The sequence below is a fragment of the Scylla paramamosain genome, chromosome 18 (assembly GCF_035594125.1).
Source record: "Scylla paramamosain isolate STU-SP2022 chromosome 18, ASM3559412v1, whole genome shotgun sequence".
Classification (NCBI taxonomy): domain Eukaryota; kingdom Metazoa; phylum Arthropoda; class Malacostraca; order Decapoda; family Portunidae; genus Scylla; species Scylla paramamosain.
This window is the reverse complement of record NC_087168.1, coordinates 22,057,377-22,072,149: the sequence shown is the minus strand read 5'-3', so window position 1 is coordinate 22,072,149 and position 14,773 is coordinate 22,057,377. Positions and strand designations below refer to the sequence as shown.

Sequence of the window (14,773 nt, the reverse complement as noted above, 5' to 3'; positions counted from 1 at the left end):
GTATAGGAGATCGGGGCGGGGCGTACTGGTGTGGTGGGTGCGGCCTTACCACTGCTGGGGTAGAGCTTCCTTTGTCCTATAAATGTCGTCTCCGATTCACTCCACTCAGCTAATGGGAACTAGAGCAAGCAGAGACTCGGTACTTCCCTGCGGCCTACACCGAAGACCATCTGAAGTAAACTACGTAGTTGTACTACGTAGTTGTTGAGGTACTACAGTGCTCAAACACACTTATAAACACTGAAAGCCGGCATTTTGGAGTCAGTCAGAGGCTCACACTCACACACTCATACTCTCTCGCACACAAGCATTGAGACTCATAGTGCCACAGACTAACATATAATCACACACACACACACGCACGTCCCAACACAAGTGTGCCTGGTCGTTTATTACAGTGCCTTATCGGAGGCTGCCTCGACGCGCCACAAAGTGAGGCAATAACAGAACCAGTAATTGAAGGACAGGCGGGGATGTGGTGAATAATTAGATATTTAATTAGATACTCCATGGTCTGGTTACGTGGATGCCAAGTTGGGCCTGGGGTGAGGGGGAGGAGTGCATGAGGGGACCACGAGGGCACGCCGCGGTCCACCTTTGTTTCGGGGTGATGGCGGCGGGGGCGTGCGTGGTCTTAAAGCGGACTGGCGTTCTTTATTTGGCCGAGGCGGGTGTGTTGGGGCAGCGCAGGGAGGGAGGAAAGGGTACCGGCGATTGGTGCCATACTGTGAGGTGCCACTGTTCAGAGGGAGTCTAGGCGATGCACGTGAGCCCTCCACACACACACACACACACACACACACACACACACACACACACACACACACACACACACACACACACACACACACAGAGAGAGAGAGAGAGAGAGAGAGAGAGAGAGAGAGAGAGAGAGAGAGAGAGAGAGAGAGAGAGAGAGAGAGAGAGCCGGCCAGCCAGCCAGCTAGCATTTAGGTAACGCCTTTAATTAAACGGTATCTTGTCTTCCTATAAAGAAAATAAATATACAAATCAGTAAATAAATACGAATCTCTTGGACTATCATCACGTGTGTGTGTGTGTGTGTGTGTGTGTGTGTGTGTGTGTGTGTGTGTGTGTGTGTGTGTGTGTGTGTGTGTGTATGTGTGCGCATGCATGTTACATTCCTATTACATTCGTCTTTATTCTATTGAAGGAATGATGAAATACGTGACTGCTTGCTTTGTGGAATGTGAGGCTTGCGTGCTGCGGAATGCGTTACCACATCACTGCCTGACTGACGAAAATATCCCTTGGCCTTCTGCGTAAATGAACAAGCGCGAGAGGAGATGCGCACGGGGAACCTTTCACGCAAACACACACAAACACACACCGGCACCAGACTCCTTAGATAGCGGAAGTCAAATTGCGTTCTGAGTTACGTTTCCTGCAGCAATTTAGACAGACCGCTGCACTTGGCGTCGTAAATCCTCGGCCTTTGAGATTGGCAGGGTTGGTTGGCCTTGTAAAGTGTTGACGCTGGTCTCATTTCACAGAGTTATTGCATTCACTCCCCCGCGCGTTAGTCATGCATGTGCAGCCACCACTTCAAGGATATTGATGTAAATGCGCTATTGATGACACACTGTACTAACACTGCTACCTGGCCATTATCTGTTATTATCTTGTATAGGGACACCTGGTAACCTACTTGTAATTCGCTTCCCTGCACGCCGCATTATTTGGACATGTAAATATGGAGTTGGTAGTTGTGAATATTTTATTTTTCTCTGCTTTTGAGTGAGAGGATGTGTGCAGAAAGGTAGGTAGGTAGGTTAGGTAGATGTATAGATAGATACTCGTTGACAAACAGACTGACAGAAGCATACAGGAAGACAAATATATAGATAGGCAGGTATATACATAGATGGATTCAGATTTAGATATAGATAAGTGGAAAAAAATATATATATAGAAAGAAAGAAATCACCAACACTTGTAGATGTTTCCTTTACGCAACATCTTGCTCAACAACATCAACAACAACAACAACATTACAACAACGACTAGTGTGACAGCCCATCCTGCAGTGCCCTTGAAACATTTGTTTTCAACCATCAGTCCACTCCGTTACGATACAACCAACACAGTGATAAGAGGCGTGTTGGCGGCGGCGATGCAGGTCACGGCCTTCCTTGCACGTTGTGTGAGAGTAAGGCACGGATTCTGAAACGCTTTGCTTTCCTACTACGATCATTTTCAAACACAGAGATGTTAACCGGGTTCTCATGACTGTTTCTCTTGTTGATGAAGTTGAAATCTTGATAACCTGTCAGTAGAACCGTATAAATACCCTTAAAATCCCTTATAACTTCAAGTACTAGATGCTATTGAAATTAGTTGAGGTGCTGCGCAGAAGTGTTTAAGAATTTGGTCCCCAGCGTGAGACCAACCAGCTTGATAGAGTTGCCTTCAAGCCGAGGTTCTTTCCCAGGCCACGCTGCTCTAACCTTCCCACAGAAAGTCTTAGGACCATATTCTGTAACACTTCTGCGTCGCACCCCCACTACTTTCAAAAGGCTGTGGTGCAAGTGACGCGGATTTTTAAGGTTATTCTTATGGTTCTTGTGACAGATTAACAAGATTTCTACATTATTAACAGGAAAAAGTCTTGAGAACCCGGCCAATCATCTCTGTGGGGTTTGAAAATGGTCGTGATGAGAGAGCAAAGCGTTTCAGAATAAGGTACCGAGTGTGAGACCGACCAGCATGGCAGAGTTACCTTCAAATCGAGGTTTTTTCCCACACCCTGCCACTCTAACCTTCCCACAGGCCTCAGTGTTATCAGCTGGGTATTATAGGCAGCGTGGCCGGTCCGCGCCAAGACTCGCAGCTCCTCTCAGCGTTACTCTGCTTCACGCCAGACTCCTTCCTGTCTAGCCATCCTCTTAGCCGGGTATTCCCAGCCACATGCCTCAGATTGCCTCCCTCCACAGCTTGTCTCCCATGCCTGACCTCCTTACCCAGATGCTACATTTTAGGGATGTTTCTTGCTTCCTCGGTGTTTGGTAATCAGCTTAATTGTTGTTGAGTGTAGTGTCTCTCTCTCTCTCTCTCTCTCTCTCTCTCTCTCTCTCTCTCTCTCTCTCTCTCTCTCTCTCTCTCTCTCTCTCTCTCTCTCTCTCTCTCTCTCTCTCTCTCTCTCTCTATGGGTGTGTGCGTGCGCTTGCATGCGTATTCTCGTGTTCTCTCAAGTTCAGATCCTGTTAAATCTTGCACACACACACACACACACACACACACACACACACACACACACAGTACTCTCTCCAGGGATGGGAACAGCTCGACCGTGGGTTTCCTAAAAGGCCGAACAAAGAGCGGCTTCGTTCTCCCAGAGTCTCCTACCTTTGTTATCATATGGTGGCCTTGGGTGCGCAGCGCGGCACGGGATGGATATGGCGGGTGCCAGCCTGGCGCGCGGGATGCCTGGTGCGCGGGTGTTGCTGACAAAGATTGGAGAGGAAGTGTGTCAGTTGGTGCGTAAGTCGGTCTGCATGTCAAGGCCACGATAATGTTATTTACCAAACGAAACACGCGCTCTCTCACCTGTCCTTATATCAGTTGTAGCAGAGATACCTCAGATGGTGCGTGGAGCCGCCCCCGCCACCAGCTCTGGCAACGCTAACAGCCAAAAGTGCCCCTCTATCGTGTAACGCCAGTGTTCCCGAAGTTGTTATGAAACTGTGCTGGACGGCTGTTCCTGTGCTGGTGTGTGGCGCTGTGATACTTGACTTTTCTATTGATGTCCACAAAGTGTTCATTCAAGAGTGTTGCTGATATCGCCAGCATGTTTAGCGCATACGGGTACCCTGTATTGGTGCCGCACACACAAGGCCCCTACCCACATTGCTGGACGCTTCCGCCATACTTTCCCTGCATGTCCCTGGGCTATCTCACAGGTGAGAACAACATTACCTTGGTGCTCCCATGAAACACTCAGGCACTCAACATAAGCTTGAAATACTCCATGTTGTTTTCTCAGCGTCTGTTTTTGAGTAAGAATTGAAGTCTTGTTTCTTTGCCCGAATATCTTATCAAAGTCATCATGAGGTGTGCGGTGGTCGTTTCATATCGTTAGAAAAAATGCATCATTGTTCCCTCGTGAATTTATCTTCAGGTGTATTATCAAGTGTGTAATGAGAAGAGGAAAACACAATCCCTGAGTGGTATTGAGTGTTGTTATCCTTTTAAGTCTTTCAGTACAATTGTCATTGTTGTGTTTATTCTTAAGCGCCAATTAGACATGGAAGCGAAAGAAGTCCAAGTGTATTGAAGGTTAGCTGATTGAAAACCTTTATTGGCTTTTTTTTTTTTTTTTTCCTTTTGAAACGAGAATTGGTCAGGGTCACTATTTGCTCTTTATAAGAAGATTGAAACACACACACACACACACACACACACACACACACTCGAAAAGAAAAAGAAAAAAAAAATTTGACTTTTGCCCTCTGCTCCACTCCATCAGAAAGAACAGACTACTTCTAACAAAGTCACGGTAAGTTAACGTAGTTCCCGAGGCGCCTTGACTGCTCCCCCCACGTCAAGGGGTTCAAGTGGCAGGAATGCGGGAAACAATAAGGCAGTGTAGTTCCAGAGTTGAGACCAGAAAGGAAGAAGTGAAGGAACGCAGCAAGAGGCGGAAGTGCAGATGCTGGAGGGAGGGAAAAACCTCAGTCTGTTATTAAAGGTCAGGGAGGGAGTAGTTCTGATGTGTGGAAACGAAGAGGGAGGAGAGGAAGATGAAATAATTATTGCTGTGAGGCGGAAGGTGAAAGGTTAAGAGGGAAGACTTAGCAGTGGGTGGAGAGGTGAGGATAAAAGAAAGAATAGGAAGTAGCAGCATTTGTTGATGGAAAGTCGGTAATGATGGATGAAGGTGGATAAGGAAACGTTTCTGTGGATGGAGAGATGATGATGAAAGAAAAAATAATAATAAAATGAAACGAAAAAATGTAGGAATGGATGGAAAGATGATGCGAAAAGGCTGATTAGTTGATTGATTGACTGATTGAATGAATGATTGAATACTACTGAAGAAACGTCGGGTTATTGTTGTTGTTCCTATTATTGTTGTTGTTGTTGTTGTTGCTGCTTTTATTATCATTATTCCAGACCATGAACTAATAATGTTCTCTTATTTATTTACAGGTAAGGATCTCGAGAGGAAGTTGAGACGTATATTGTTAACTGGCGAAACCGTGAGTTGGATTCACCACCGCCACCACCACCACCACCACCACCTTCAGTCATGTATCCCTAACTAACACCATCCACTCCATCTTATTAATTATCTCAGCTTAGTATGGATAACTGGGCAACAATATCTTCTCCATTAACAACAGTAATCACCCTCGGCTGTTAATCATAGTTTGGTTTTATCCATCATTTGATTTCCTTTGTTACAGTAATGAGCTCAGAAATAGTGCGAGATAAGTAGATTACACTTATCTTTGCATTGTTATTTGTTACTGATATTAATATTATTGCATGTTTAAAAGGAGGTTGGCTGCAGACTTCTGACACACACACACACACACACACACACACTTTAATTGCAGTTCCCTAATAAGTGAATAGAGAAAGGGTTCCAATCACTTACCTCACTTTATTTATGGACGTGTCTATATAGTCCTAAAATAGTTTATTGGGAGGTAGAAAAACATAATGAGAGAGAGAGAGAGAGAGAGAGAGAGAGAGAGAGAGAGAGAGAGAGAGAGAGAGAGAGAGAGAGAGAGAGAGAGAGAGAGAGAGAGTTCCAGTATTTGTTTGGCTTATGGCTTCGTTAATAAAATCGCACGTATTAAGCAGATCTTGAAATACTTGCTTCTTTTGTTCCACTTCTCAACCAGGAAACGCCTTGCATCCCCGTTCCATTTAAGTCCAGATTCTCAAACGTTTCGACGCCTTTTCTGGATAACTCGACGCCCCCACCGGTGGAAATTACTGTAAATGTTCAAGGGTGTTTTGAAGATTCTAGCGATAGTTAAGCAGAATCGGTATCATGGCCGAAGTGGAAGTTATTGTAAATTTTCTAGGATGGTCTCATGATTTTAGCGATAGTCTAGTAAAAAATCTGCATTATTTAGTAAACTCATTAAACGCCGACTAATCAACCCAGCTGCCTGTGAAAATAGTCCCTTTAAATCCCCAAAGCGTTTCAAAACCCTTAGCGTCGGTGAGCCAGCTTCTTTCTTCTGATGGGGAAGGAAAGAGGAAAAGGCTGAAGTAAACGGTGTTACCCAAGAAATTAATTAGTGTACTTCACGTTGAGCCACCGCTAGAGGGTCCTGAGGGGTTGGAGAAAGCCTCGCCCGCACTCACCATCTCCCTCTCGTTATTTCCGGGGCACCCTAACACGGTTTACTGTCACTTGGTACTACGGATGGTAAATATTCAGGATCCGCACACACCAATATAACGTTCACCAATCCATTCACCATTTACTCATCAACATCCACCCATCCATTCACCCACAGTCATAACTCCCTCCATATATCCACCGACTCACTCACCCACCCACCCACCTCTGTCTACGTAACATCTAAGCTGGTCTTTGTCACTAGCCACGTTAAAACAGGGTCGACCCAGTCTTACCAGTCTCGCGGATTTGTGACATGTTATGATCAAAATGTACTATTTTTCCTCCCTATGACACGTTTCATTGCTAAGACTCGCTAGGACCGCTTCGTGAATACGGTCCCAGGAGTGAATGGTGAACGGAAATAAAATGAAAATAATAAGATAAACGTGTGTGTGTGTGTGTGTGTGTGTGTGTGTGTGTGTGTTGCCATCTTTCATCAGGCAGGTGGTGATGGGTAAGTCAGTGGCTGTGTATTTAGGGATGTGTTGATGGGTAGATGCATTGATGGGTGGATCGAAGGCTGAGTGAGTGGATGATCGGATAGATGGGTGGATGGATGAATGGGTTGCAGGTAGGTGTATGGGTAGATGGGTGAATGGAAGGGTCATTGGGTTAGTAGGTGGATGAGAGGGTGAATGGTTGTGTGGATAGGTGGGTGGGTGGTTGGATGAATGGGTGAATGGATAGGTAGATGAATGGTTGGAGCGATGGGAGTCAGCGGTTGGATAGACGGTCAAGTGGATTATGGGGGTGGTTGAGTGTATGGGTGGCTGTGGTTAAGTAGTGTCTGGATTATGTTAGTGTGTGCGGATCCACGTGCTGTCTACACGAAGCCTGTAGTCGACGTCTGTGTGTAGAGACATTGTAAGGACCAAGTGGTTTGTGTACCAAGCGTTTTGAGTATCAGTCCTGAGGCCGACCTGTCTTGATCATCTGACCTGAGGCCTACATGACACGAGTACCATCCACCTCAGTACCAAGTGACTAGCTCCTCTCTAACGCAGTGGATCCGTCTTTGCCTGGCGGTTCAAGTGAGTCACTCGTGCCGTCGTCTGGCAGCGTGGTGGGGGCCTGTTGAGTGGTGTGGTGGTAGTGGGAGTGAGGCGTGGGGGGTGGGGGGGCGTGCGTCAGTGAGAGGGAGAGAGACCGTTACCCAGGCACACTCCTCGCCGACTTCTTTCCATCTCGTTCCACTAATCAGCCTTGATGTTTCAACTTTCATGCATCCGTTTTCTTTTTTCCGGCTCTAGTGTTTGCCCTCATTGGTTGATTCTCCGTGTTATTATGGGTTAAATGGTAACAGTAATGGCTTTTAGTGTTGATGATTAAGGAGGTGCAGTATTCACGGTAACTTATTCAGGGAGAAGTGTGTTACGGGAACGACTCACGCGTCACGACGTCACACAAGACTTCATCAACACTTCGTTGACATGATTTCCATTAATGTATGTGCGCGTCACGTCGGTCGATTTTTTTTTATTTTTCCCGTCCTCGTTCAGGTTGATACACACGGATAGATGACCTAGTTTTCCCCTTAGAAAACTGTTATAAGTGTCACCGCCATGAAAGTACAGTAACTGGGAAAAGTGAATAACGTTACAAGATCAGAGATAGATTTCTCTTATCTGTCCAATTTATCTATCAACCTGCCCATTTGTCTATTATGCATCACAAATAATGTTATGTACTGGAAAAGTTTATATTGTCACTAGAAAAATGACTTGGTAAATATGATACAATATGAAATCATATTTCACGAAGAATAAGCACATGTTTGATCTTATATTTCATTGGGAAGTTATCACATATACATTTAGAGATAGAAATTTATATTATCAGTATAAAAATGGCCGGAAAAAACAAAATACGACGTGAAACCATACTTTACGAAGAATAATAATAAAGTTAACATCTCATTACCATTGAAATCGCCTCACATGCACGTGTATACCGAAAAAGTTAATATTATCAAAATAATAGTGACTGGGAAACAAGATACGGTGTAAAATCAAACCTCACGAAGATAATAAGCTTAACATCTCATTATCACCGCATTGCTTTGGGAATCGCCTCACACACCTACACCTGTATACCAAGAAAGAAAAAAAGTTGATATCAGGATAAAAGTGACTGGGAAACAATATATGATGTGAAATTGAAACCTCACGAAGAATTATATATATATATATATATATATATATATATATATATATATATATATATATATATATATATATATATATATATATATATATATATATATATGTATATTTCTTTTTTTTCTTTCCTCCATTGGGTAAATACACAGTTATGTACAGAAAAAAAAAAAGACTGAGTGACTCGGCAAGGAAGATTAATGAAACACTAAAGCTCACGAAGAGTACAAGACTTATATCAATCACCATATTTCACTAGCTAAGTTCATCATACAGTTATGTGTGGAAAAAAGAAATGGCTAAGTGGCTGGCTAAACGAGATACAAGCTGACAAAGTAAACAAAGGGCAGTAGACACCCATCTGATTATTATCTTAAATCATACGAGCGAAGTTTACCGAAGTTTTGCGTTGCTGTCTGACAAATCTTTACACCACGTGGACGCTGCTGCATTGCCTCGACTTGCTTGTGATCAGCCTGAGGGAGGGACTAGCGTGGATCTTCGCCTGCAGCTAAAGTTGTCGGGGGCCTCCAGACTGGATAACGGGGTCGTGGCCTGATGCCTCCCATCACGCGGAGGTGAATGGACCTCAAACTCACTTTCTCCGTCTTTGTCGAATCTGCTCCCTTCTCCCTCCCCGCCTTCCCTCCCTCATGCTACTTCCTCTGGCCTTGTTCTGGAGCATTACCTTCGTCGCTAGTTCTCAGACTCTCTCTCTCTCTCTCTCTCTCTCTCTCTCTCTCTCTCTCTCTCTCTCTCTCTCTCTCCTGTAAGTTTCAGTAAGAAGTAGAAGAAAGAACAGAGATGATGTATATGTGGACGACGACTCGAGTAAGAAGAAAGGAAAGAATGATGGAAGTGTGTGTGTGTCAGTAGGTCAGGAGCGTGGTAGCCAGGATACGCCATGTCCCTTCACCCACATCCTGCTTTTCTATTCTTACATTAATACGCTTGTGGGTTCTCTATTTCACCTTTTTATACAAGCTGTTCTGTGTTTCTGGTGGCTCTTGAAGTGCACTGAACTTTCAAACAACTGTCGGTAATTGTTTCATGTACTTTGCGTTTATATATATATATATATATATATATATATATATATATATATATATATATATATATATATATATATATATAATTTTTTTTTCTTTTTTTTTTTTTACGATAAGAAATAGAAGTATAGCAAAGGACACCTCTGGAAATGTCACGTGCACATTTCGTGTATTTTTGTGATTAATGGGAGGCGTGTCATAGGATATGCTTGTTGTTTTCATTAATGTGAGTAGAACAATACGTTAGAGAGAGAGAGAGAGAGAGAGAGAGAGAGAGAGAGAGAGAGAGAGAGAGAGTTAAATATATGGTGAGGTGGCAAAAGGGAACATAACATAGACAGTTAATGAAATTGGAAAGATGAAGAAGTGGGCTAACTATAATGGGATATGTGATAGGAAAGTTAGAAAATATGGCTGGTAATGCAGAATAAGGGAAGTGCCATCAAGAAAGCATTGGGAAATTTGGGATGTTGTACACACTTTGGAAGACATTTAGAGAAAGGCAAAGGTTGAGATGAAGAGATACGCAGAGGACACGGGTTCAAAGGATGACCACCCCAAATGTCAAATCATCGCCACCTTGCATGTATGTGTGTGTATGTGTGGCAGAGTTTAAAGATCAGGACTGAATGGAAGTGATGCAGGGAAGAGTTGCCTTTGCTCTGCGGTCTCCTCAGCCTGCTGTGAGATTGATGTCGAAAGGTGAACAAGCTTTCTCAATTTCTTTTCCCACAGCGGTTGAATAAATTTGTGTCATTCAGTATTGTTGTGTAAAACTAGCACTGTCATTATGAATCACTACTGCTACTACTACTATTCAACACATTTTTAAGATTAGTGTATTGTTATGTTAAAATGTGATATTTTGTTTTATTATTTCCATGTCATATTTTTGCCCTCATTTCTTTTTGTGGTCCTGCCTAGTGTTTGCCTAGTTGCCCTTGCAAGCACTGACCTTTCCCCAATCTCTCCTGCCATCCACAAATATTTATATAGAAATGTTGAGAGATATTTTAACTTTTAATTGTTGCCTTTAATTGTTTCTCCATTTGGTTACATTTCATGCAGTCTTCTTTCACACACATATGCCATTCAGAAATTCAGTGGCTCATATTTTTGTCTTTTAAACACTCAAATTATACTACTGCATTTCTGAAGCCTGCTCTCAGGTTTCCTCTGTTGACAGACTGGGAAAACATTAACCACTCCCAGCATTTGTTCTGTTACAAAGCACATTACCATTGACAAATAAGCTTGCTGTCCAGTACCTGTCTGGTCTTGCTTTCCCCAGATTTGGCTTTAATTTTCCTTACTGCATTGTCCACTCCATTAGCTTATTATTGTTCAGCTTTGGGTGGATCTGCAGGTATAGAAGGAAAGAAGCACCTCTATTACATGATCTTGTATTACCAATACAGTATAGTACAAAGAGTGATGGGCTACTATTAAATAACTTAAGTCTTCTCTGTCACAGCTCGGCTCTTCATTCATTGTTTGCTTGTTTTGGCATTGTGTGTGTGTCAGTTGCTGTTCTTAGGTTTATAGTGTGTGTAATATAGATTTTCTCATGTGTTCTCAATTTGTGCCTCCAAGGAATAATCTAACATAGAGTAATAATGATAATGATAACCAAAGACTGCAGCTGTTTCAACATCCTGTAATTTGTTTCAGTCACAACCCCACAACCACCGCAGAGACCCTGGATACACCTTGGAGAACCCGACCGCAGCAAGCCCTCATGTGAGTCACAGTAACTCATTACGTTTTTTCTTCCTATTTTTTTCTGTGATATTCTGGTAACATCAGTGTATTTTCTGTGCTGTTATTGACTGAGTTATTCATATAATTATATCTTGAACAGATTATAAAAGTTCTCCCTCACTATGAAGCCTAGTGTTTGTTCCAGTATGTTCAGCAGTTGTCTTCTTCAGAGATGGTTGGTTATTGCCCTGTAGAACCCTGTCTCAGCTATCCCTTTAGGGATATATAATATCTGGGTACTGACTGATCCATTGACTCATTCATTGCAGTTCACTGGATACCTTACTAATATTTGATGCATTGATGTTGCAGGTATCTTCACAGTGATGTGCTACAATGTACTGTGTGACAAATATGCCACCCGCCAGATGTACGGCTACTGTCCCTCGTGGGCACTGGAGTGGGAGTACCGCAAGAAAGGCATCATGGATGAAATCAAGCATTACATTGCTGACATAATCACACTACAGGTATCTTCTCCACTTACTGTATTTTCTAAATTATTAAACTATCAGGTAGTTTAATATTTTCTCAAATATTTTATACAATTTGTCAAGTGTAATATTACTTCAAGTGTTTTTACTTCATACACAATTATTTTTTCTTTCTGTATTTTATAGTGATTATAGTTGTGGCTGTTCCCTTATTTTCCAATACAGCATTCTGATATATGTCCTAGTCATCATTTAGCTTCCATAATACATCACCTCTATCATTGTTTTAGCTACTAGTGTATCACTTCATAATACTGGACTTTCATCAGTGATTCTTATCTGTGTATGCAAATTTCCACACCTGCAGTCTCCATTTCTGCGATAAAATGATTTTTTGAGTGTCATTTGTTGTTTTGATATTCCTGCATGTTATGTTTAATTGCTCACAGTAATTAATTGTGCCGAATCTCTTCCTCCTTTTTGCTTAGCTCACTTGACTATCTTACTTTGCAGGAAGTTGAAACAGACCAGTTCTTCAACTTCTTTTTGCCGGAGTTGAAGAATGAGGGCTACGATGGTATCTTCTCACCCAAATCTCGAGCCAAGCACATGTCTGAAAATGAAAGGAAATTTGTTGATGGTTGTGCCATTTTTTGGAGAACTAGCAAGTAAGATATGACCTTCATGTAACAAACCTTGTTAAGGAGTGTTTTATTGTAATTTTGCCTTGCACACCAAATGTCCTTTTGAATTCATTGTAGAACATACCATACCACTGATGAAGGTGTGAAATGCAGCTACTCCGGATTTTTTTTACTATTATCTGTGCTATTCTTCCTTTAAGGTTTACCCTGATCAAAGAGCGACTGATTGAGTTCAACCAGCTGGCCATGGCAAATCATGATGGTTCTGAAGATATGCTTAACCGGGTCATGACCAAAGACAACATTGGTTTAGCCGCTCTGCTTGAGACCAAAGAGGCTGCATGGGAGAATTGTGGTAAATAAATAATTATTTAACATTTCTCATTCCACAATTTGAACTTTTCTCCTTATGAGAGGCAGCATATTAGAAAACTCAAAGAAAATATTTTGTATAGCATTTCTTCATTTATTACTTAAAAGTCAAGTGTGAGGGAAACACCTTGATTGTACATTGATATTATATTATGCTTACAAAGGCCACTTATTATTCTAACACTCTTCTTCCACCTCTGGCAGAAGTCCCCATGGACAAGTCTCAGATGAGCCAGGCAGTGCTGGTGTGTACAGCACACATACACTGGGACCCAGAATTCTGCGATGTCAAACTCATACAGGTAAGGTTGAAATAATCTTGCATAAAAATAATTAACATGACATCACAAAAGAAATACTCAATGTAGTCATTCTTTACCAAACTTATGTTTATGCTTAAGCAAGTTAATGTATTATTTCAGGAATTATTAAGGAATGAATTGGAATTAGGTAATAGAGGATGTGGCAACATACTGCAATCTTGTCTTTACCACCTGTGAGGCAGTCAGCCCATGTTGGTCCTGCTTACATGTAAAACTTAATGTTTATAAAGAAGCAGATCACCTCTTAAACTCCTAGTTACCTTGTGGTCAGAATTTGAGATTTTGAGTATTGAGTATTTTATGCTAGATATTTTTTCATTATCATTTCTTTCACAGACCATCATGTTGATGAGTGAAATACGCCAAATAGTGTCAGAGATTGTGGAGGAATCCCAACACAGGTCAAGGCCAGGCCGGAAGATTGACCCTAATTCCATCCAGCTGCTACTTTGTGGGGATCTCAACTCGCTCCCAGATTCAGGTTTGTGTTGTATGATTGTTGTTCTGTGTTTTTGTTTGATGTCTTCCTTATTTAACTAGAATTACTCTACAAACTGATAATTTTGGAAGGTAGCTGCTCCCACTTTATATCAGATGCTTCCTTTAAAAGAAGAGTTAAATTAAAGAATTAAAAAAGATGGCTGGGAAATATTAAGATTCAGGCAAGTGACAGAAGAGCTTAAGAAACTCATAATAAAAACAGAAAAAACTTCAAATGTTATTAACTAGAATTAAAGTTGTATATGTATGAAGAAAACACTCAAAGCAAATTAGTATGTGAATAAAATTAATTATTGAACAGCACAAAGAATAGATTTATATTTTTTCACTATTTATGTAGTGAATAACAGATTTCATGTAACACTATATTATTCATTGCAGGTGTTGTTGAGTTCTTAACAAAAGGCACCGTGTCCATGGACCATGAGGACTTCAAGGGCTTTGGATACAAGACTTGCCTGCAGAAGATAGCAATGACCAAAAACAACAATTCCTTGGTTAACACAGCTGCCAATTGCTACACTCACTCCTTCAGGCTGTCTGCAGCATATGACTTTTCCATCATGGCATATACAAACTATACGTGAGTATATCTCCCCAGAAGTGGAAAAGATTGGAATTGATGGTATAGGATCATATTCTTATGTTCTTGTCTTGTCACTGGAATGTCTATAGAACATTAAACCTCACCCAACTTCAGGATCATGGAAATTGAGTTTTTCAATTAGAGATCTAGGGCTAGAGAGTTACATCTTTGTCTGTAATGTCTTTCATAAGAAATTTTTTCTTTGTGAGTATTACTTGCTTCTACTTGAGTTAGGATTGCCCATTTTTATTTGGTGTTAGATTACAACTTGAATATTGTGTTGCAGGTATGACTTCAAGGGAATCATTGACTATATTTTCCATAGTGCTGATACAATGTCAGCCCTTGGGGTCCTTGGACCCATTGATCCAGATTGGTTTAGAGACAACAAAGTAATGGGGTGTCCACATCCCCATATCCCATCAGGTATGTTGATGACATCGTCATATTTTTTCTTAAATCATATTGTAAAGTCATTTTTATGATGTTTGTATTGCTGTTGTCTAGGTTTTATAGGGCACATTTTTTGGGAACAAGTGATGTTAGTGTAGGCAAAGGACTCACT

The 14,773-nt window shown here is 41.7% G+C and overlaps 1 protein-coding gene across 5 annotated transcripts in view; it reads left to right on the top strand.

Moving 5' to 3' along the window:
• LOC135109284 (CCR4-NOT transcription complex subunit 6-like) overlaps nt 1–14,773 on the top strand; it is a 91,483-nt gene that overhangs the window by 72,155 nt on the left and 4,555 nt on the right. For all 5 annotated transcript variants that reach the window (XM_064020579.1, XM_064020581.1, XM_064020580.1 and 2 more), the window contains 8 exons: nt 11,259–11,327; nt 11,661–11,818; nt 12,296–12,450; nt 12,627–12,781; nt 13,003–13,100; nt 13,458–13,602; nt 14,004–14,205; nt 14,495–14,634. In XM_064020579.1, the coding sequence (XP_063876649.1) occupies nt 11,259–11,327; nt 11,661–11,818; nt 12,296–12,450; nt 12,627–12,781; nt 13,003–13,100; nt 13,458–13,602; nt 14,004–14,205; nt 14,495–14,634 (1,122 nt within the window). The remainder of the gene's footprint in view (nt 1–11,258; nt 11,328–11,660; nt 11,819–12,295; nt 12,451–12,626; nt 12,782–13,002; nt 13,101–13,457; nt 13,603–14,003; nt 14,206–14,494; nt 14,635–14,773) is intronic.